This window comes from Sorex araneus, chromosome 5, assembly GCF_027595985.1.
Source record: "Sorex araneus isolate mSorAra2 chromosome 5, mSorAra2.pri, whole genome shotgun sequence".
NCBI lineage: Eukaryota > Metazoa > Chordata > Mammalia > Eulipotyphla > Soricidae > Sorex > Sorex araneus.
This window is the reverse complement of record NC_073306.1, coordinates 202,991,294-203,016,313: the sequence shown is the minus strand read 5'-3', so window position 1 is coordinate 203,016,313 and position 25,020 is coordinate 202,991,294. Positions and strand designations below refer to the sequence as shown.

Below are 25,020 nucleotides of genomic sequence, written 5' to 3'. Positions count from 1 at the left end.
ATACAGTAACCTGAGCTCACCAGGAATGAACCCTGAGTGCAGAGACAAGGGCCAGCCCTGAGCACTGCCACATGTGGCCCCCAAACAAACAAAAATTATGAATGTTACCACTATTGCAATGAGCTGGATCGATAGCGCAGTGGGTAGAGCGTTTGCCTTGCACGCAGCCTACCTGGGTTTGATTCCTCCGCCCCTCTCGGAGAGCCCAGCAAGCTACCAGTGGCGTATCCAATACACCAAAAAACAGTAACAAGTCTCACAATGGAGAGGTTACTGGTGCCCACTCAAGCAAATCAATGAGCAACAGGATAACAGTGATACAGTGAATCCTTTAGGCAAAACTGGTTTTTTTTTGACAAATGTTAAAATTTGTCAGATGTTACCCCTCCTATCTATGAACAGGGAATGTTTTAATTTCCTCACGTCCTCTTTTATTTCTTTTAATAGTGGTTTAGAGTCTTCTTTGTATAAGTTTTCCACCTCTTTGTTAAACTATTTATTAGGTGCTTGACTTTTCTGAGGCACAATTGTGAATGACTTTTTTAAAAAATCTCTCTACTATTTCATGATTAATCTTATTTTTAATTCTTCAAGGGCTGGAAGGATAGCACAGGGGGTAGGGTGTTTGCCTTGCAGGCAGCCGACCCAGGTTCTATTCCTCCGTCCCTCTCAGAGAGCCTGGCAAGCTACCGAGAGTATCTCGCCCACATGGCAGAGCCTGGCAAGCTACTTGCATATTCGATAGGCCAGATAAGTCCTACTTGGTCATGGTGTATGATCCTTTTGATGTATTGTTAGATTCCGTTTGCTAATATTTTGTTGAGGATGTTGCATTCATGTTCCTCAGGAATACAGGTCTTTAGTTTCCCCTCTTCTGTGATATCTCAGTCTGCTTTTTGCATCAGGTTAATGTCTGCCTCAAAGAAACTGTTTGGGGTGCTGGAGCAACAGTATAAGTGGGCAGGGTTTTCCCCTTGCACTCAGCTAACACAACTTTGATCTCTGGCACTGCATTACTAAGTGATAATCAAATTATGAAACTATAAGGACTTTCACGCATGGTTGCTGGAAATGCATATTATATACATCCCAATTACTTTGTAAAGAATTTGGTACTTACCATTAAAGACAATTCATATCAACATATAAACGACTTTCATTACGCTAATCAAGCAGGCGTTTCTGTGCCAGGGCCTACTATGTGGTGCTGGCCGTGTCCAGTAGCGCTATGGGCCCCCTGGGTCACATCTGTCAGTGCTGAGGAGGTCATGCTATGTGGAGACCAAACTCAAGTCCCTGTGCAGAAAGACATGAACACCTGACCCCTGGCTATGTCTGTCCTTTCTCCTTATTTTGTGTTGATTTGATTATCTCATGGTGACTTGTGAAGTTGGACATTTATGAATCATATACTTGTATAGCCAATGTATGCAATATATAATATTAACTTATTATATATTATTAATATATAATATTATTATAATATATAATATATTATATTAATATATAATATTATATAACTAATATATAATATTATATAACTAATATATAATATTATATAACTAATATATAATATTATATAACTAATATATAATATTAACCTTAGTTAAGGTACTTTGAAAATCAAAGAATATCAACAATAAATTATTCAGAGTATTAAACCTTGACTAAAGAGTGAGTGGGGGGATTAAAATTTTAACCAAAACAAGGTCCAATAAATTCAATAGAAATAATGAAAAGATATTTTCCAAAAATCACATTGGTATTATATTCTATTGCCTCAAAAGACCACTAACAAAAAAGTCTTGTTTTTCCCAGCATTAATTCTTGAACTCTGGGAAATTAGCGACCTATCAATGAAAGCATTTAAACTATTCTATCTGTCCGAGTAACTAAGAAAAGAATTTCCATGTTGGAAAACAACTTCAACAAGATACATTCCGTTTTCTTCATTTCTGAGATGCTATGGTTCATGATGTAGCTGGCATCAAATCTGTCTCTCTCCTTTCCTCCCTTTCTCCCTCTCTCTCTTATCTCCTTCCATCTATGACATTTCCCTCCCTCCCCCTGATTCTAGAAAGGTAATAATAGAAAGTTCTTGATTTTATCAATTTGATTTATTTTTGATGAGTCGTACATCACCTATAAATGTGATGGGAATTCACACACGAGCCAGATGTGAAGCATATCTCATGCCCTGACAACTTCCCCCAAAGAAAGTATTTTGGAACTGAATGGCCCTCCTCCCCAAATATTTCTCCAAGAATCTTCTCACAGATTTCTACTACCTCAGACAACACAAGAAAATATGTGCCCTTGCTAGATAACAATGAGTGTTTAATCCTGGTTACAGATTCCACAGTGGTAAGATGCATCCTTTCAATGAAACCTTATCTCTTAGGTCTATAGAACCCAAAAGCAAAATAGTGTTAAATTTTATACTAATTTTGGCATGCTGATTTTCAATGCATGAGATATTTTATTACTTGTTACCCCCAATTTAATAAGGTACAACCCACTTAGATTTAATAGGAGTATCTACTGCAACCTGCATGGAAGAGCCTAGCATGCTCCCCATGGCATATTCGATATGCCAAATACAGTAACAATAACAGGTCTCATTCCCCTGACCTGAAAGAGCCTCCAATCATTGGGAAAGATGAGTAAGGAGAGGCTGCTAAAATATCAGGGCTGGGACAAATGGAGATGTTACTGGTGCCCGCTCGAGCAAATTGATGAACAACGGGATGACAGTGATACAGTGATCTACTGCAAAGTAGTACACACACACACACACACACACACACACACACACACACACACACATGCATACATGCACACATAATGTTAGACAGAACCATAAATATAATCACCGAAAATTCTCTATGTCATTTGGTGCATGTATTACCATGACCAATGAATAGCAGATATTTCTATTTTATTTAAATTTTAGGCACAGCGGTTTGAAAAGCTATTCACGATAGAGTTTTATGTTAAAATATTCCAGCACCCTATCTTCAACCAGAGTTTCCACTTCCCTTCACCACTGACCCAATGTTCCTCTATCCTCATCTTACCCTCCCACACTCTTGTCTATGGTAAGCCTCTCGCTAAAGACGAGTTCTCAGTTCCTGTTGCCTGGGCATTGGTTCTTTCCCTACTATGTCTTTTTTTTATATCCCACATATGAGGAAGGTCATTGTATGTCTATTCTTCTCCTTCTGACTAATTTCACTTAACATGATATTCTTCAGATCAATCCACATAGCAGCAAATTGTGTGATTTCATTTTTTCTAAAATCTAAGAAATAGTGTGTATGTACCATCATTTCTTTATCCAGTCATCTCTCTTGAACACTTGGGTTATTTCCAGATTTGGGCTACTTTTAATAGTGCTTCGATGAACATAGGAGTGTGAATGTCTTTTTCTGAATAAAGTTTTTGGGGTAGATGTCATAAAATGGAATTTCTGGGTCATATGGAAACTCAACTTCTAATTTTTTTAAAAAAGTTTTTGTTCATATTATTTTCCCCAAATGACGGATCCATTGACCTTCCTTACCAATACTGAGTGAGGGTCCCTTTATTCCCATCCAGACCAACATATACCAGTCTCACTGGTGTGAGATGATAGCTCATTGTTGTTTTCACTTGCATTTATCTTAGGTGATGCAGAGACTTTGTTCATATGCCTTCTGTCCAAGGAAAACATTCACATGTCTTTTTTGAAGATGTTTTTGTATATTTCTCCCCCTCCTTTTTGATATTTTTTCTTTAATTTTGTAAAGTTCTACTAGTGCTCTACATGTTTTGGATATTAAGCCTTTATCACATAATTGGTGGGCAATATCACCCAGTTTGTGGGATGTCTTTTGTTCCTTTATCAAAAATTAACCATCTATATAGGTGAGGGTCTGTCTCTGTACTCTAAATTCTATTCCAATGATTTTAGAGTCTATCATTCCAGTACTGCTGTTTTAATCACTATAGCTTTTTAATATTGTTTGAATTTGAGGAAAGAGATGCCTAACACCATTTTTCCTAAGGACTGCTTCAACAACTTGGGTTTTTATTACGCCATATAAATTGCCACAGTGTTTTATCTGTATCTTTAAAAATACTACAGGTATTTCTGTAGGGACCATATCTAAAAAATGCTTTGGGGACAATTGTGTATTTTTGCAATATTGATTATTCCAATCCATTAGCAGGAGGTGTTTTTTTTTTCAATTTTCTCATGTCCTCTCGTTTTTAAGTAGTTATTTATAATTTTCATTGTATTTGATTTTCTTAGACTAGAGACTAGAGCTTTCTTAAAGTGTGAAAGATAAATTAATGCTTTGAAACTTCTTATATATTTTAGTAACTAAAGAAGGATACAAACATAATTGGGATTAGTAAAAATCATTTCTGATTTGATATTATGATGTTTTGGGAGTAAGATATACAGTGGTTAAAATAAATTTACCCTCTCAATTTCTCGATTCAGAAAAGTAAATACTGAGAAAACCAATAGTCAGATCTGTGAAATCTGACCACTCATCTAAAGGAACACAATTCTCTAATGGCTTATCTTACACATATATACATAGATAGGTAACTTCCATTGCTGCATTTAAAGTAACATGCTTATAATAATGTTAATGCTTATGGTCTTGCTGCACAGTTACCAAAAAGCATCACCAAAGATCCCATATCCTCTTTTCCACTAGTCTTACGTCATTTCTAATCTACTTTGTCATCTGCCTGTAGCTCCCTACTGCTTGGTTATATAATTTTTTAAATCTAGGACAAAAGTTTATCATCATTTGATACTCTTAATTCCCCTGTTTTGTTTCTCTATATGCCACAGATGAGACACACACCATTTGTTCATGTGCCCCTAAGCCCTTTCCTTTCAGGTGACACTCCAATTTCCATCAAGTTGCAGTAAACTATAAGATCTTAGCTTTCCTTTCGGCTGCATAGAATCCAATTGCTTATTAATGCATCAGCTTCTTTGTCCATTGAACTGTGGTTAGACATTTTGGTTGTTCCCAACCCTAATAAATTGCATTAACCATTGCAATGAACATAAGTGTGCATACCTATTTTGAATTAATGATTTTGTGTCCCTGAGATTGATATCAGGAAGTAGAATCACTGAGTCATATGAAAGCTCTATAATTTTCAAGAAGTCTCCATATTGTTTTCCATAGAGGCTGAACAGACAACACAACCATAAATGAGGGCTCCTAATTTTTTCACCACATACTGCCAAAACTGATAGTTTTCAGTTTGTTTTGTTTTTGATATATGCCTTTCTTACAAGTGTAAGGTAATATCTCATTGTCATTTTGATTTCCTGATAGCAAGTAATGATGAACACGATTTCTTAATGCTTACTGGCAAGATGACCCCTTTTTAAAATGTACTCTTCCTCTGCAAGAGGAATTCAAGAGTGGGAGGCTGGAAAAGAGGATTGAAAAAATTTTGCTTTCTTTGCAATTGCAGAATATAAATAAACAAATAAATAGACCGAGTTTACTTTAAAATGTCTCTAAACAACATTAAATATGTTTACTACTCCAGGTTAAGAAGACAGAGAGAAATCAACTCGATTGCTAAATTTCTGTCTGTAATCAACCCAAACTTTGCAGCTGACATACCATTCGCAAAGCACTACATTATATTCAATTGAAAGATCAAATTTTAAAAATTAACATTATGCAACATAATTTTCTCTTAGTAATACAAACATTAAATTAAACCTACAAGATAATAGTAAGCTTTCTGCTGAATTCACCTATATTCTCTATATTAGTCCGTGTTCAGAATTTCTAAATAGCAATCATTATGAAAATCTACTGTTGTCAGTAAATTCTCCTTTTTATTATAGTACAGTTAATATTTTCCTATAACTACTTCATATTATATTCTTCCTTATAGAACACTTTGTTAACTTTAGGAAGTAAAATATTGTTGACACAAAGCTATGTGACTCATTAATTACTAAGAATGTATTTCATGTTCACTGGTGGAGGGATGGCTGTTTGATCATTGTGAGATTGTAACCCAAACATGAAAGCTTGTAACTATCTCACGGTGATTCAATAAAAGTTTTTTTAAAAGGAATGTATTTCATGTATCAAGAAATTCCCACAGTTTCTTTTGGATCACTGACAATAAAAAAGTCACTGTATTTATTAAATTTTACATTCAGTAGTCTTTTTATTTATATCTATACACTAATGAAGAAATACTCAGTTATATCTAGTGTAAATTAGTCTTATAAATATGTTAGACTTCGCTACATGTGCAAAAATCGAGACCTATCTATAACTATTTCCTCAGATAAATAGGGTATTGACTTTTATGATTTAATTAACAAAAAAATAGTAAAAACCTAAATGTATATCACCAAAATAAGTGTGAACATTAACTTTACATTTGCATTGCTCCTCTTGAAAATTTGTAATAAGTTGTAATAATTACAAACCTTTCGATTTCTGTGTAAACATGAAATACATAGAACTGGCTTTAGGGGAAGTAATCATTTTGTTTTGTACACACACTCGAGGCTGGAGCAATAGCACAGTAGGTAGGGCATTTGCCTTGCATGGAGCTGATCTGGGTTTGATTCCTCTGCCCCTGTCGGAGAGCCCGGCAAGCCACCGAGAGTATCTTGTCCACATGGCAGAGCCTGGCAAGCTACCCATGGAGTATTTGATATTCCAAAAATAGTAACAACTAATCTCACAATGGAGATGTTACTGGTGCCCACTCAAGCAAATCGATGAGCAACGGGATAACAGTGATACAGTGATATTGTGATGTACATGCTGAGATGAATTGATTGACTGCAATTTGGTCACTACTTTGGATGACTTCTATTTGATAGAAGTGGAACTAATCCACAAAGGAGTGTACTGAATATTATTCTTTCTGTATTTTAGATAAACTTTCATAATTTTAAGGTTGATTTCAGGTTCTCATAGACAAGAACTGGACTATGAGCACAATGGAGAATTTGTAGGAATTATCTTACAGTATCTCCCAGATTCAAAGGTAGATTTATGTATCACAGCTCAGGAGCTGATACGCAGACTGCCTAGGCACTTAAATGCCTGGGATACACAGAAGAGTTTCCTTTTATTTGTTTTTCATTGAATCACCATGAAATACAGAGTTATAAAGCTGACCATAGTCGGGTTTCAGTCACACAGTGTTACTACACCCACCCCTCCCCCAGTGCAGTTTCCACCACCAATGTCCCCAGTTTCCCTCCCCACCTCCCCACAGCCTGTCTCTTAGGGCAGGCACTTTCCTTCTCTCTCTCTCTCTCTCTCTCTCTCTCTCTCTCTCTCTCTCTCTCTGTCTCTCTCTTCTCTTTCTCTCTCTGTCTCTCTCTGTCTTTCTGTCTCTGTCTCTCTGTCTCTGTCTCTGTTTCACTCTCTCTCTCCCTCTCTCTCTCTGTCTCTCTTCTCTTTCTTTCTCTCTGTCTCTCTCTGTCTGTCTGTCTCTGTCTCTGTCTCTCTGCCTCTGTCTCTGTTTCACTCTCTCTCCCTCTCTCTCTCTCTCTCTTCTTTGCGACATTATAGTTTGCAATATAAGTACAAAGAGTTATCATGGTTTTTCCTTTACCTGTTTTTAGCACGCAGTTCTTATCCAGAGTGATCATTTCCAACTATCTCTGTCATAGTGGTCCTTTCTCTATCCCAACTGCCTTCTCCTTCAGCATTTGATAGACCAATCAATCCTCCTGGCCCATGTTTTTACTGTCCTTGGGTGTTATCTCATATAATACCCCACAAATGAGTTCAATCATTCTGTCTCTTCCTCTCCTTCTAACTCATTTCACTCAGCATGATATTCTTCATGTCCATCTACTTATAAGGGAATTTCATGACTTCAATGTTCCTATTAGCTGCATTGTATTCCATTATGGAGATATAGAAGAGTTACTTTAAGCAGTCATCTGTTCTTGGGCATCGGGCTGTTTCCAAATTCTGACTATTGTGAATAGTGCTACTTTAACAGAAGTGCAGATAGCATTTCTGCTGTGTGTTTTGAGGCCCCCAAGCTATATTCCCATAAGTAGTATTGGTCGGTTATATGGAAGCTCAATTTCTAGCTTTTAGAGGAATAACTGTTTTCCAAAAAGGCTGCATCAGTAGGCATTCCAACCAATAATGAAGAAGAGTCCATTTCTCCCGGCATCCATGCCAGCATTGGTTGCTCTTGTTCTTTTATATGTGTGTCAGTCTCTGGTATAAGATGATATCTCATTCTTGTTTTGATTTGCATCTCTCTGATGATTTAGCAATATAGAGCATTTTCTTGCGTGCCTTTTGGCCATTTGTATTTCTTCTTTGAGAAAGTTTCTGTTCATTTCTTGTCCCCATTTTTTGATAGGATTGAGTATTTTTTCTTGTAAAGTTCTACCAGTGTCTTGAATAATTTTAATATTAACCCATTATCAGATGGGTATTGCTAATTTTTTTCCCAATCCGTGGGCTGTCTTTGTATCTTGGACAATGTTTCTTTGGAGGTGCAGAAGCTTCTTAGTTTACTGTAGTCCCATTTGTTTATCTTTGCTCCCATTTGTTTGGACAGTGGTTCATCTTTGAGGATGCCTTTGGCTTCAATGTCATCGAGGATTCTGCCCACATTTTCCTCCATGTATCTTATGGATTCAGATCTGATATCGTGGTCTTTAATCCATTTTGATCTGACCTTTGTGCCTGACCTTAGAAAGAGATCTGAGTACCACTATTTTTTCTTTTTGCATGTAGCTGTCCTGTTATCCCAGCACCACTTGTGGAAGAGGCATTCCTTGCTCCACTTCATATCCTTGCTCCTTTATCAAAGAATAAGTGTTCAGACATTCGAGGGTCAGTCTCAGGATATTCAATCCTGTGACTTTGTCACCCAGCCCCAGCTGCTGTAGGCGTTACGGCTAATGAATCTCACCTGCAATCTCCTCATAACGGCCCTTGCTAACCAGAGACTCATACTCCCCCACCTCGTGTGGAAGTTGGTGATTCACTGAAGAGGACAGGACAGGGGAAGGGCAGTGTGTAGTCTTATATCCAACACCAGCCCTGCCCCACCCCAACTCCTGTGCCTTGGACAGAACAAACTCTGATGCAATTCCAACCCCTGAGCTCCCTGCGTGACCACCCTAAATCAAAATTTCCAATGAAAGCAAATCTCTCTCACCTTTCCCCTCTGTAACATCATGCTTTCCTTCTGTCCTCAAAGGTTCCTCAGGAGAGAGCTTTCTTATTAAATTACTTCACTAATAGCTCTAACTTAAATTCTGTCTCCTGGGAACCTGAACACTACATAGTGCAGCACCGAGCACTGTCCTCTCCTCCTATTTGCTCCAGTGGGCACCAGTAACGTCTCCATTGTGAGACTTGTTGTTACTGTTTTTGGCAAATTGAATATGCCACAGGGAGCTTACCAGGCTCTGCCATGCCAGCAGGATACTCTCAGTAGCTTGCTGGGCTCTCCAAGAGGAACGGAAGAATCGAACCTGGGTAGGCAGCAAGCAAGGCAAACGCCCTACCCGCTGTGCTATCGTTCCAGTCCAACACTACATATTATTCACATTAAATATCTACTAAGGGTTAGACTTATTTGTGCTTTAACCATGATATGATTTAATCCTAAAAACATCTCACTGGTGTGAAAATTACTACCCCTATATACTGTAGGTTGTAGAAACTTAGGCTCTGTGCATTTGAAACATTTGGGTTTAGCTTAGGATAGCAGGAAATCTAAGAATCAAACTCAGATTAATACAGCCCAATAAACTCTATCCTTTCTAGAATTTCTCACTACTTCTATATCATATTTTCAGCTAGGAAATAAAAATTTAAATATCCAACTATAAAATTTTTCGTAAAATGTAAACTGATGTCTATTTTATTTTCCAAACCCTGATGTAATTTGTTTAAAATGAAAGTAAGATTACGTGAGTCATATAATTTCCATAAGGGTTTATTAGTGGACAAGCATGGATTCAATTAAAAAGGAAATAAACATCAGCATAATACCTTCATTTTATTGAAAGGGAATATTTTATAGAAGTTGGAAAATAGCAAAGAGGGAAAGGATCATGTCAGCACAATGTTACTGGTCATACACAACACAATCTTATGTTTCAGAGAGATTTCAACGCAGGAAACAGGTATATTAGGAACAGCCTAATTCATAGGTTTTCCTAACTCGTGTACAGTGGTTTCTTTGAATGACTCCGAAGGAAAAGCTATAAGCAGTGCTTTTAGACCCGCTTCAATAATGCATATTTCAAAGCCCAAACTGGTCAGCCATATAACTGTTTACATAGTCAACATTCCGTGGGAAAATAAGTGTCAACAGGTTCCACTTTCCTAGCCCAGAACAGCGCGTGATCTTCCATTACAATCCTCGGGGGTATATAATTAGTAAGGGAATGTTTTATTTTTGTTTTTTCCCCTCAGTAACTCTAGAATTCTCCGTTTACTGCAATCTGAAAAATAACTCCCTCCCACCCAACTTCCAGCCTGCTGCCACTCCGTCACTTATTCTCTTAAAAAGAGTTACATAATCCTACTAAGTTAAACACTCTGTAGGAAAAGTCCAAGTATTATTCGTCTTTGTGTAAGTCAAATATTGCTGTGGTTTGCACAATGAAAAGCTAATGAAATGCACTGTGGTTTCCTCTAATGTCAAATAAAAACATTAAAAATAATAGCATAAAGTGTTTTCTTAAATTCCTTATTGCTATAATCTCTGCTGACAGCTATATATGACAGCCACAATCTATATGTCTAATAAAAACAGGTAAGGATCTGTTTCAAGGAACCCTTCCAACTAACTCTATTTTCTGAAGAGACTTGAAACTGCTCAACACCCCCTTTTAAAATTAGCAGCAAAGGCCTGGGGAGATAGCACAATGGAAAGGGTGCTGGCTGCCTTGCACCCAGTCAATCCCTGATTTGATCCATAGCATCCCATATGGTCCCCTGAGCATCATCTAGAATCATTCCTGGGTGCAGAAGGAAAGAAACTTCTGAGCCCTGCTGGGTGTGCCCCAACCCCAAATAAAACAAATAAAATGATAAGCAAGAGTTTGCATATTTTATACATTCGGTTTTGTTTGCAATATTAAAATGTAAAACGAAGGTGCTCATTTAGTCTTTACATTACAGAACATGACATGAGAAAACAGCATAATCCTTTTGAGACTTGACATACTGGATAAGCGATAAATCTGGAAGTTGAATTACTTACTGTGTAATGTCAACTAGCCAATTCATTATCAGTTGTTCATGCTCCACTGAATCTTACAAATAAAAATACATGAGTGACACTCAACTACGTCCTCTTACTCTTTATGATATCAAAACAAAGAAAATTAATTTTCAGCTTTCTCATATTATTCTAATCCCTCTTTAGTTCAATATTCATTATCATTTCTTTATGCCAGTCTTTTTAATTGAGTGCTTAAACTTATGAAACTCTTTTGATTGATCTCCTATCTCCCTATAAACAAAGTACTTCCTACATACTATTTCCAGTACACCCTTACTGGAGTGTATATATCTGCATTTCAATTATTTCCCAAAATTCTTTCACACAGACATTGCAGATGGAGAGATAGTACAGCAGGCAGAGCACTTGACTTGCATGCAGCTAACCCAGGTTCGATTCCCAGTATCCCATGTCGTTCCCCCTCTCCCCCTACCCTGAGTACTGTCAGGAGTGATTCCTGAGTGTATAGCAAAAAGTAACATCATAACTCTATGTGTCTGAGCATAGCTGGATGTGTCCCCAAAACAAAAACAAATAAGTTTTTGCACACATACCCATCCTGTTCAGATGGTATAATCATGCTCTGAACACAACACAACACAGCCCTTAGAGCAAACTTCCATCCATCCCTTTTTGCTTTCCTGCACCCTCTGCCACATTGATTTGAGACACATTTATAAGGTAAAATGAACAAACTGGATGGAAGATCTGCAGAAAGTAGGAGAAAAGGGGTCTGGAGCAATAGCACATTGGGTGGGAACTCTTTCTTTCTTCATCTCTCTCTCTCTCTCTCTCTCTCTCTCTCTCTCCTTTTTTGCATTATGGTTTGCAATAAAGGTACTAAGCAGTTATATTCTGGATGTCAGCCCTTTATCTGACATGCTGAATGCAAATATTTTCTCCCATTAGTTAGCTGTTTTTTTGTTTTATCCCATGTTTCTTTTGCCATGCAGAAACTCTTTAATTTGATGTAATCGCATTTCTTTATTTTTAATTATGTTGAATTTGCCAATGGCATCTTATTATTGAAATCCCCTTTGAGGTCCAAATCTTTGAGAATTCCTCCTATATACGGTATATTTGCATTCAGCATGTCAGATAAAGGGTTGACATCCAGAATATAATTGCTTAGTACCTATATTATAAACCATAATGTACAGAAGGAGAGAGAGTGAGAGAGAGAGAAAAAGAGAGAGAAAGAGAAAGGAAGAAATAAATAAAAAGGGTTCCTGCCATAGAGGCAGGCTGGTGGGGGTGGAGAAGGATTAGGGTTGGAGGGCAGGAGAAAAATTGGGAACATTGGTGGTAGGAAACGTACACTGGTAGAGGGATGGGTGTTGGAACATTGTATGACTGAAAACCGGTCATGAACAACTTTGTAATGGTTTATCACACGAAGACTCAAAAATAAGTAAGTATATCAATCAATAAATAAATGTTACCATTAACACTGATTAATAACAAAATTCAAAATCCTATCAAGGAGTGAGGAGAGGAAATGAACAGGCACTTCTCTGAGAATGAAAGGCCAATGATCAGTTGGCACATAAAAGTGATTATGATCACTTTTTATTAGGGAAATCCATTCAATAAGATATCAACTCACACCAGTGAGAATGGCACATATCAAAAATACTGTTAATAATCTGTGTTCGTGGGAATGTGGTAGAAAAGGAATTCTCCATCCACTGCTGGTAGCAATACTGTCTGATTCAATTCCTATGGAAAACACCAAGGAGTGAGGCCCTGAGTTCTACCCTTAGCGTTCTAGAGCATCCTAACAGCACCAAGTACAGTTCTAAGGGCCCCTGGGCATGACTGAGCCTGACTGTCTCTGCATCACTAAACCCATCATTAAACCATCAACCCACACCCTTTTTTTCTGTAAAATGCTTTAATTTTTTTTTCATTAGAGAGCCCACACCCTTGAGTCAAGCATCACTGAAAGTGAGCCCTGTCCCTCCCCACCCCAGTACTGCTAAGAACCCTGTCTAAAGAATTTATCTAAACAATATCTGTATCAACAACCTCTGACCCATTCAATCAGAGAAATTTTCCAACACTTTTATTCTTTGAGGAATATTGTGTTCTAAAGAAGTATACATGTTATATAGAAATATCAACTTTCATAAATCCTTATTTCCTTCAAGGGTATACACAGACACACACACACACACACACACACAAACACACACAGAGATAGTTCTGACACTTCATATGTCCAAGCAGTAGGTATGTGGGAATGTTGGAGGAGGTGCCCTTGGGAAGGAGGGACAAGAGGAGTGCAATTTATAAAGCTCTGTGGTCTATAGAAGAACAAATTCAAGAACTAAATGGAAAAAAACAGAGTTAATTTTGTAATTAGTTGACCATAGGGAGAAAGAGAATACTCAAAATCAGATTCAATTATACTAAATAGCATTGAAACTTGAAATCACCAGGCTTAAAAATAAAACAAATGCTGCAAATGCACAGCTATAAATCTAATATTCTAATTTCTTAGCTACACTTGAAGAAAATTAACCAGGAATATTGCTATGGCATTAGTCTTGCAAACCTTATTAGACCATGTGGGTCAACTATGTCAGCTCTAATACTGCATCGTAACTTCTGCAGCAAGCACTTGCACTAAGGCGAAGGAACAGAAAGGACGAATATGCCTCTGGATTGAAGTCCTCTATTTCTACCACAAGGACACATTATGTAGAGAAATTCTAATGCCTAGAAAATCATCGTTTCCCTTAGAGAGTTCAGACCCCATAAAATTTGCATATTATTTCTGCTGAAAGTAAACTGATATAGATTCAAATCTCATGAATATTGCATAATTCATAAGACTGCTTTTTAGAAAGTCTATCCATTTGGTAAATGGATTTTAAGTCAACTCCTGATACTAATCATTAGATCTTTCTAAAACATGCTCCATTCTGCTGTAAATAGTTTGCAATAAAACTATTGAGAATGCTAAGAAAGGTAAAAAAATCAAGTCTTAAATATTGGCCTTGATATAATGATGTGTATTTTACTGGTTACAACAATATCACAAACTCAGATGCCAAATAAATGACCACCCATTTTTTTTCAGTCAGTAGAGAATTAACCTGACAACACCCTGGTTTCCAAATCATTGTACATTCAACCAGCACTAAATGCTATTTAGCCTAGTGAAAGTCTTTTTTTTTTAATTAGGAAAAAAATCACAATGATGTAATTAAAGATTATTTAAAGCAGTTGTTTCTCTACCAAGGACCTCATAGCACCCTCTGAGACAATGAGATAGACAAGAGAGCCATAGCAGAGGTATCTCATATTCCCCAACCCAAATCTACCAACCAACTTGGCCCACAATAGTTTCGTGCCAAAACTTTAATAGTTTCTTTGCCATTCACAAAGGAAAGGCACACCCTTTTGGGACACCCTGTATCCTATCTTCCATTTAAGGAACTTCAGTTTCTACACATATTTTTTCTGTTGCTCTAAATTTTTCAATGCACCACTTATTATTTTTCTTTTGATTGATTCATCATGAATATATGCCATATTTTCATCATTGGCTTGAAACGTTTAAGACTTATGGAAGACTTATCATGGATATTACATATGTATAAAAACCAGATTGTGCACATATGATATTAACAAAGGGTGAAAACAAATATTCAAGAGGTCAGCAACATTAAATATTTGATATCATATATATTTTAATAGAGAACATGTTCTCTCGAAATGATTCAAAATCATCTCTCATCTATCACATCTCCTGAGGTCAGAGTTATGACCCATAACAGGGTATTTTTCTAGAGAAAACATAAAATCTGGCCTGCAGAGGACAAAATTTTGGGAGTGGATGAATTAAAGAAAGATAGTAGGAGGTTAAACTGAAAAGAGTCAGGAACTTTCACACATGAACTTTCATGCACAGAGCTGGAAATAATGGCCAGTCTGCCAACTGCCAAATTTTCTATTGCAGAAAAAATAAGTTTTCACTTATATTATTATATTGTCTAAATATTCTCATATTCTTTCTCAAAGGACTTAAAGAATTTACTTTACCACTTCGCTATTTCTAGAGATTTAAATGAGAATAATTATATTCAACATATATTCCTATAGAATATAAACAAAGAGCCCGATTATGTGCTTCTGGAATTACTTTGTAGTAATAACATTAAATGTTATTAATTGTTATGGACCCAGGGCTGAGATCTCCAAGCCTGCTCAGATCAGGACTGGGCCTCTTCCGCCCAGATCCCCCACTTTCCAGTAGCTAGGCAGTCACACCCATAAACTGACCCCAGCGCCATGTATTCCCATCAATGGCCAAGATCCAGTGGCTATAAAACCAAACTCCTGGAACATCTTATACCCTAATTCTCCCTCTTGGAGAACCTAGTAAGCTACCGAGAGTTTCCTGCCCACATAGGAGAACCTGGCAAGCTCCCTGTGGTGTATTCATATGCCAAATATAGTAACAATGATGAGTCTCATTCTCCTGACCCTGAAAGAACTTCTAATGTGGCAACATTGTGATGGACAAGTAAAAGATAGGCTGCTAAAATCTCAGGGCTACGACAAATGGAGATGTTACTGGGCTGGCTCGAGCAAATTGGTGATCAACGGGATGATAGTGATAGTGATACTGATGTTATGGATATCATCTGTGTCCTCACTGTAACAATGTTTAGCTGTTGGCAAAATGTACTCACGCTCACTTTTCCAGTGTTATTGTCTTCTTCTCTCGCTGCCAAAGCCTTCAGAAAATTGTCTTTCAGTGCTTTACCAGCACTTGTTAATGTCCTATAAAAAGTAAGTTTTTGGTTATAATACAATAGAACATTAATAATTAAAATAATCATGCCTCTTTATACTGTTGATTTCTCATCACATGAAAAATATTTGCACATATTATACACAATCCTTTTGAATCACAGTCAACTAGTATAGTCCACTATATTCCTCAATTTAATTTCAAGCAATTATTGTATATTTCAAACAGCTGGCATCAAGTATATATATCTTACTACATAAATACACATATTTATGTATTGGACAAAATCTTGGATTATTTTATTTACATGCAGATTTTATTTTCTTACCCCCTTGCCCCCAAATTTAACTTTTCATAATAATACACAAATTCAATATACAGAGATATTTGGGGGTGGTTTGTTGGACTGCATCAGTGGTCCTCAGGATTTATTCTTGTCTCTGTACTCAGACATCTCTCTTGGTGGTGCTAGGGGTTAAGTGCCTGGATTCTGACTTACACCAACCAGTGCCAGGTAAGCGCCTTAACCTCTGAACTATCTCAGGCCCCAGATCAGTAAATTCATACCCCTCACCGTAATAATTGCTGCAGGGGGTGCCAAAGTCATGCTCAGGGACTCATGGGGGCATGTCCTAAAATTCTCTATTTTCAGTAAACTAAACCTAGAAGTTTAAGTATGGCCTAAGAGTTCAAACTTTATCGAACAAAAAAAGTTAAACTCAGTCCCATCAGTGGCCGGGGTCTCCAGGGCCATCCCTGTGGTAATCAGTGTTCTCAGAGACGACATTTAGTGGTGCTTAGGGAGCCCTTTGATGCCTTATACACACAAGGTAAGTACCACTGGTCCCCTGGCTCCTGGTGGCCAGGACCCACTCTATTTTTCAAAAGATAATACAGAGGCTGTAGAGATAGTACAGGGACAGTACAGTTATGCGAGACACATAACTTGCATGCAGTCAAACTCAGTTTAATCCCTGACAGCCAGATATAACCTGAAAGGCCCTCAAGCACCAAGAAAGACAATTTAATAGAAAAATAACTTTTGTAGCCAGAGAGATAGTAGAGTGGGCAAGGCATTTGACACACATGCGATCAATCTGGGTTTGATCCCCAGCCTACATAAGGTCCCCCAAGTCTACCAGGAGTGATCTCTGAGTGCAGAGCCCAGAGGAAGCTCTGAGCCTCACCAGTTGTGGCCTCAAAACCAAAACATAAATAAGAAAAGCAACTTTCCCAGGGAGTAAACTCTGAAAAACAAATTACTACAAAAGTTGCAAGTAATATTGTACCACCTGATGAAAAGTAAATTCAATAGATTTGTGAAACAGTGTTCCTTTGTTCAGTTATTTTACATACCGTCATTTTATTTCTATAATGCAGCAGGTACTGAACCAGACACAATGCCTGAGTCACAAGTAGCTTGTGATCCATAGAACGGAATGTATGCAAAAGCATTATAATGCCAAACTATGAATAATTTTAGCAACACATAAAAATAGCAATTCAAAGGAGTTAATAAGAGACATTTTATACTTATTTAATGAAACATCACTTAGTTTTAGAAAAGTGAAGTGAGGCAGAATCTCCTGCCTCAGATTCTGGCTATCTTCACTGGGGCCCCTCAGAGGGGGGCAGGTTGAGTTTTCCTCCCTACCCCGAGCAGTGCCCCAGAAGCCAAAAACCTCCAGAACCCAGCCATGGCCATGCCCAAGGTCACTCTCCACACGCTCAGATGAGCCTCACCCATGAAGGAACGGACAGAGGACAGGTATGTGGGACCCATCACTGAGATATCCAAGCCTGCTCAGATCAGGACTGGGCCTTCTCCACCCAGATCCCCAGTTTTCCAGTAGCTTGGCAGCCACACCCACAAACTGCCCCCAGCGCCATGTAATTTCATCAAAGGCCAAGATCCAAAGACTATAAAACAAAGGCCCCAGAAGAGAGTGACGCAGTTTTTCCTGCTCTTATACTCTAGCCCACTGATGTACCAAAAGCAGCACACATGTGATTGGTTTTAACATACTTGCTTGTATACTCTTATATACGATCTTAAATAGCCCCAGAATGAAATCAACAAACTTAACACACTTCCTCTTATTGTGTTGGGAAGATGTTTGCTGATCAGGTTGGTGTTTGAATTATTATATGTAATGAACTATTGTGAACTAGTTTATGAAAATAAGATGTATAAAAATCACAAATAAAAACAAAAATAAAAACAAATTAAAAAAAGTAAAGTGAAGAATGTAGAAGAGAGGGGCATCAAAAACTACTGAAAAAAACAATTCATAGAGATATCACTTGTACCACTTGTCATCCCGTTGATCTTTAATATGCTCTAGCGGGTGCCAGTAATGTCTCCATTTGTCCCTGTCATGTGCTAGTGTAGCCCAGTGGTACCTGCTCACTCCAGGAATATGAAGAGCCTCAAACCGTTCAACCGTTCATTCAGGGTTTTGACAAAGAAGTCTGACCATCTTGTAGGTGGGCGGCCACGCGGTCTTTTGATGTCCCATGAAATCCAGTCGGTAACAGCACTACTTCAGCAGTCTTCTCTGAATTGCATTATTTCTCCGATGCTCTTGAAGGCATTCCACGCTGTTCTCTTCCTCCTGCGCAGTTCTGGCACCAAGAGGGTCCTCATGTTGAGTTCTCGACCCAGGTACACATGGCTGCTGCATTCGGAGATGTTCATTCTATTGAGAGCAAATAGAATGTCAGGGACTAGCTCATTGTTCATGAACATTGTCTTGGTGAGATTCAGCTGCAGTCCGACCCTTCCACAGTCGAGGTCGAAGTCAGCCAGCATTTGTGCCGCTTGGCTAATGTTTGGCATTATGAGAATGATGTCATCAGCGGAGTGGAGGTGGTGTAGTTGCCGACCATGTATCTTCAATCCCATTCTTTCCTATTCCAATCATCACATGCTGTTCTCGAGGGTGGCACTGAAGAGTTTCAGTGAAGTGGTATCACCCTGCCAAACCCCTCTCTTTATGTCAGTGATCACTTCCTTGTAGAATGGTGAGATCCTGGTGGTGAATCCGTAATACAGCTCTCAGAGGATCTTGATGTACTGAGTTTGAATACCCTGTTTGTCTAGGGCTTCGATGACCGCTTCAGTCTCAATAGAATCAATGAACGGTAACTCAGTGAATGATAGACAGAGCAGCATCTTGAACTCTTGCAAAACTTCAATGCATTTGGTCACTGTGTGGATATGGTCAATCATGCTGAATCCTTTTCGGAACCTGGCTTGCTCGCATGGTTGTCCTTCATCTAGTGTTCTGCCTACTCTATTCAGAATGACTCAAGTGAACATCTTGTAGATGATAGACAACAGGCAGATTGGGCCATAGTTGCTGATGTCGTGGATGTCTCCCTTCTTGTACAACAGAATAGTCCTGCTGGTTTTCCATTGGGACAGAACCTTGCATTCGGACAGGAAGCATGTAAAGAGCCGAGCCAGTATATTGATGAGTACTAGCAGCAGGTTCTTCAGATGTTCGGGTCTGACCTTGTCTGGACCAGGTGCTGTACTCGTCTTTACCGATGAAATGGTGTATCAGATTTCAGAAGGGAGGATGTTGGGAATGACATATCCATCCTGAGGAATTTAGTATGTGGGCAGGTGGATGTGGCTGTCTAAGAGATCCTAGTAGAAGTCTTGAATAATCCTGTCCATTGCCCTTCTGAAAGGTGTGATAGATCCATCAGGACATGGGAGGGCAGTCATCTTGGTCTTGTAGTTGGCGAAGAACAGGCGAGCATTGTGAATACTTTTCCCAGCTTCTGCTGCTTCGGCCAACACTGCTGCTCTTCTCTCTTTGTGGTCTTCCTTTATCACTTCTTTGCACAGCAACATCAGGGACAACAGCTACATCAGTCAGGCAAAACCACAATTGAATATGATGTAGTCAATTTCATTGTGGAACTGTCAATGGGAGACTCCCATGTCCAGTGTTTAGATTCGGCCTTCTGGAACTATGAGTTACCATGGATGGTCTTAGTTGACATGATGATCTCAGACGTTAGTTTATCATTGCCTGAGGCTCATGCCAAACCACGGTGGCAAATGAGGTTGAGAGTTTCTGAAGACAGGCATCTGTTTGTGGCTTTCACACTCTCAGCATTCTTCGAGTAGTCATGGAGGTGCCAAACCAGTCAATTATATTCCTCATCGATGTTGTCAACGACAGCATCTTCCCAACTTGCCGAGATAATGCCAACGAGCTCCCAGTTGGTGGTCATTCTGGGAGTTCTCTTTAAGCTTAAACTTCGCAGTCCTTTCTCCCCACTCTGAAGTAGAATTTTGCATCAAGTAATCAGCGGTCTGATCTCGTTTGGAATTTTGGGACAACAGCGACATCAGTCAGGAAAAACCTCGATTGAATATGATGTGGTCAATTTCATTGTGGAACTGTCGATGGAAGACTCCCATGTCCAGTGTTTAGACTCGGCCTTCTGGAACTGTGAGTTACCATGGATGGTCTTGGTTGACATGATGAACTCAGACAGTCTCTCACCCTGTTCTTTCCATTCTAGGCCGTGGATCCTGATGTGCAATTCTTTGGGCGACCTTCTCCGTCCTATGTTGGCATTGAAATCACCGACAAAGATCTTGTAGAAGGTGTGGTCTTCTTTATAGAACTTCTCCAGCTCCATGTAATATTTCATCATAGTTGGATGTTGGTGCATAGATGACGAATATAGAAACTGCCATCAGTGAGCCACATCTGTTCAAACATAATTGTCCGATTCACAATGTTAGGCATTCGAATGAATCAATACTCATGGCCAAGTTTGTGTTGACAAGGACACCGATGCCATCAAGGCCTCTGTTGTTGCATGTTCCAAGGAACAGTTCTTCTCCAGTGCCAAAAATGGCGTGATGTGACTGATGCCTTCTCGTTTCGGTCAAACCAATGATGTCATACTTGTTCTGCATTGCACCATCAGGTCCTCAATGGATGCTTCCGATGCCAGTGTATGTGCATTGAAAGTACAGACAGTCATTTTAATTCTTCATTTTGGCATCTAGTTTGTCCCTGAGATTTTACCAGCCTCTCCTTGCTCACCCTTCTTAATGCTGCCATATTGGGGGCTCTTTCAGTGTCAGGCAAATGAGGCCCATTGTTGTTACTTTTTTTGGCATATCAAATACACCATGGGTAGCTTGCCAAGCTCTGCCATGCGGGTGGGATACTCTTGGTAACTTGCCGGCCTCTCTGAGATGGATGGAGGCTTTAAGGGCGGCCTCTAATTGCCCTTATAGGTGTTCTCATGGTTCACATCATATTTGAACCCCATCAAATATGGTGCATAAATTATGGAAAATGGGTATTAAGTGTCTTATGGTATGTCCATGGCCGTGTGGTCCAGAGATTGGAGGAGGCAGACAGAGGATCTTGTTTCCCGGTCTCATTGAGCCTGGAGTCTAAAGTCACAAAATTCTGCTTTACCTGGTTCTGTGGGGCTTCTCTATGTGTGAGATTCAGCCCGAGTGTCCGGAAAGTGTCCTGGAGCGCGGCAGTGGCTGGGCAGTGGAGGTAGTGGAGGTCGGCTGATGAGGTATTTATCTGGCGCCGGTATGGTGGGTCATCTGGGTTTGATCCTTGGAGCACTGGATATTGGAGGAGGCAGACAGAGGGTCTTGTTTCTGTGTCTTGTTGAACCTAGAGTCCAAGGTCACAAAGTTCTGCTTTACCTGGTTTTGTGAGGTTTCACTTATGCATGAGGTTCAACCCAAGTGTCCGGAAAGTGGCCTGGAGTGTGACGGTGGCTGGATAGTGGAGGCCATAGAGATATAAAACTTCAAAGTAGCTTGGGTAACCAACAAAAGGTCAGAAAGTGCATAAGGTGAAGACAGAACCATATGATTTTAATAAAAACTGTTTTATACATCTATCACTGCAAATATGTATCTCCAGTACCCAGATAGTAGAAGCAGCACCCATATTTCAAGCTATCTAGTCTTGCTCTAAAACTCCTTCTCAACACTATAGACCATGCTACTTTCCTAGAAAGGTCTCTATAGTATGTTAAGAATCCTGACTCTTGTCTTCCGGGAGAGATGAATGACAAAAGTCTCTTGAAAATAAATAAGATGATCCAAGTTTTTATTTTACAAAGAAAATCCAGCAGCTGAAAGATACATAGCCTGGAGGAAATCAACCCTGGTGGATCAATTTCAGGGCTATTACAAAACTTAAGCATGAAATTATAAACACCCGATTGGAAACCAGTGACAGGAAAGACAGAAAGAGACGAAACAAGTTGGTGATTTATTTTGTGAAGAATCCAAGATCACTACTAGCTTTCATTAAATCAGGACAGCCAGGTAAAATGCATGGCCCATGATTACACTGTTGATGTGTGAATGCAAGTTTTTAAATAAATAATAACTGCTTGCTTTAGTTATTCCAGCTTTATGGAACTTGGGTGCAAAGTCAACCACAGCATATATTTCAAACATAGCTGGAGCGATAGTACAGCAGGGAGAAAGCCTGCCCTCCATGTGGCCAACCCACTTTCCACCCCCAGAACCCCATATGGTCCCCCAGGCCTGCCAGAAGAAGTGATCCCAGAGCACAGAGAGCCAAGGGTAAGTCCTGAGCACTTCCATGCTTGGTTCCCCTAACTGAAAACAAACAAAACATCTCAATATATATTTACCACAGGTTACAGCTAGGGATATAGCTCAGGTGGTAGAGCACGCACCCATCATTAGGGTGATCCCAAATTTTATCCCCTGCATCATACAGCTGTGTGTCCCTGGTGGTCCTCAGATCCAAGCACTGCCAAGCACCACTGGATGTCTCATAAATTGGGAGACACCAGAATTAAGAGTATCTAAAGAGATGGGGCAGAAAAATAGTACAGACTATGGCATCTGCCTTCTCCATGGCAACCCTGTTTGAGTTCTGAAACTACAGGTTTGGTCCATTTGTTTGGGGGTCATGGCAGGGTTCGGGGCTTACTCCTGACTCTGTACTCAGGGATCACTCCTGGTAGTGCTTGGGGAACCGTGAGGTACTGAGGCTCAAATGTGGGTCAGCAATGTACAAAGCAAATGTTTATCCCTCTACTATCTCTTCAGCACTTTGGCACTGCACAGATCCAGGAGTAAATTCTGAGTATAGCTGGTATGGCCCAACACCTAACCTCACACACCAAAAACATAAGTAAACAAATATATGGGGTTATAGAGACTGTCATAATTTCTACTACACAGATATGTATTCTCCAAATTATATATGGGGTTATAAAGACTGTCATAATTTCTACTACACAGATACGCATTCTCCAAATTCATAATTGGTGCTCCAATAAATTTCCAATTTTTGATTCTGTTCATTGAAGTCAGCTTCATTGGTCACAACCCAAACCTATTATACAATGAATGTATACATAAAATACTCCAGAACTCCTCAGGACCTACACAGAGGGGCCAGTGCAATATGACAGCAGGTCGGCTGTTTGCCTTGCATGTCGCTGACTCAGGCGTTCCATCCCTGGCACCCCATATGGTCCTCCAAGTCCCGCCAGAAGTTATTTCTAAGTGCAGAGCGAGCCAGGAGCAAACCTTGAGCACCACAGAGTGTGCTCCCCACATACATAGAATAACTCTATACTCTGTAAATATAAACGTCTTTATTCTGAGCCGCTAATCACATTACAGATAACTTGAAATTCAATTCAATCAGCAATTCTAATCCCAAATCAACATTGTCAATTTTCTATTCATAAGTCAAGGGTATTTATTTATATATGTGTATATATATGTAGCTTATATAAAACTTGGTAAGTTGTATATTTTATTACACATTTTGAAAGCTGTTCAGGAATAGGGGGTTAATATTTATATGTTTTGAGGAAGGCAAACCACACAGAAGTACTTAAGTGACCCAGGTCCACTCAATCTGCCACATCCAGGCCTTGGGCCCAGTGTGACTCCAGGGCCACTGGAACTGCAGCAGCGAGGGCTGTGATATGGGATAGTGGGAGCACATACTTCCAAGTTTAGTGTCTCCCATAAACAAGGCATGTACTTTTCCTCTTGATCAGGAATATGCGTATATGACAGTGTCAACGAAGCTCGTAATATGTCCAGGTATAACAGACACAAAATTTTAGAAGGATTCAGTCAAAGAGATAATGCATTGGGGTTAGGGTGCCTGCCTTGCCTGTGGCAGACCTGCATCCTATACCTGGCACTCCATATAATTCCCTAAATATGTCATGAGTGCTCTCTGAGTGCAGAGCCAGAAGTAAGTGTTCAGCAACACTGATTGTGGTCCCAAAAGCACAAGAGAGACAAAATTCATAAGAGGTGATTTCTATGTACCATTTAATCTTAAAGAAATTCCTAATAAACTGCCAGGCCTGGCTTTCTTACCAATGGCTTAAGTTTTCAGCAGATACCTGGGCTAGATAGGAAAAGGGAATATTAAGCAGAAAAATCCTTATTGATCATCCACACATTCGCACTCATTATAACAGACACTATTGTCCCTTCAGTCATAAAAATAAAATCTTCAGTTTTCACTTGGGCACAAAGCTTTCTGGAATAAAAACTCTGACCCTTGACTCCTACTGGAGTTATTTATATTCATATAACTATTGTGCACAATAGTATCAAAGAGAAAATAATGTACAACTTCTAAGGAAAACACATTATTAAGAGGAAAAGATACTCATTTTTGCTATATCTGGAATAGGTAAAAGAACTGTTGCTGTGGCTATAATCTTGACCAAAATTTGAGTCCAACATTATGAATAAAAATTAAAGAATGAAGCAAAATACCTGATATCTAAGTACACCAGTTAAACCTGGATTGGTACCATCAACACTTCTCAAACGAGACTGAAACAAATTAACATATCGTTTTAGTCACTGTTATTTTTAGTTTTTCTTTTACTTTTCAATAAAATAATAAAAATAAATATGTTCACCACAAAAAATTTCTCAA

The 25,020-nt window shown here is 39.0% G+C and overlaps 1 protein-coding gene across 1 annotated transcript in view; it reads right to left on the bottom strand.

Moving 5' to 3' along the window:
• The window catches only part of CFAP299 (cilia and flagella associated protein 299), a 531,643-nt gene that overhangs the window by 318,831 nt on the left and 187,792 nt on the right, over positions 1–25,020 (bottom strand). Inside the window, exon 3 of the mRNA XM_004614360.2 lies at positions 15,987–16,077. Within this exon, the coding sequence (XP_004614417.1) occupies positions 15,987–16,077 (91 nt within the window). The remainder of the gene's footprint in view (positions 1–15,986; positions 16,078–25,020) is intronic.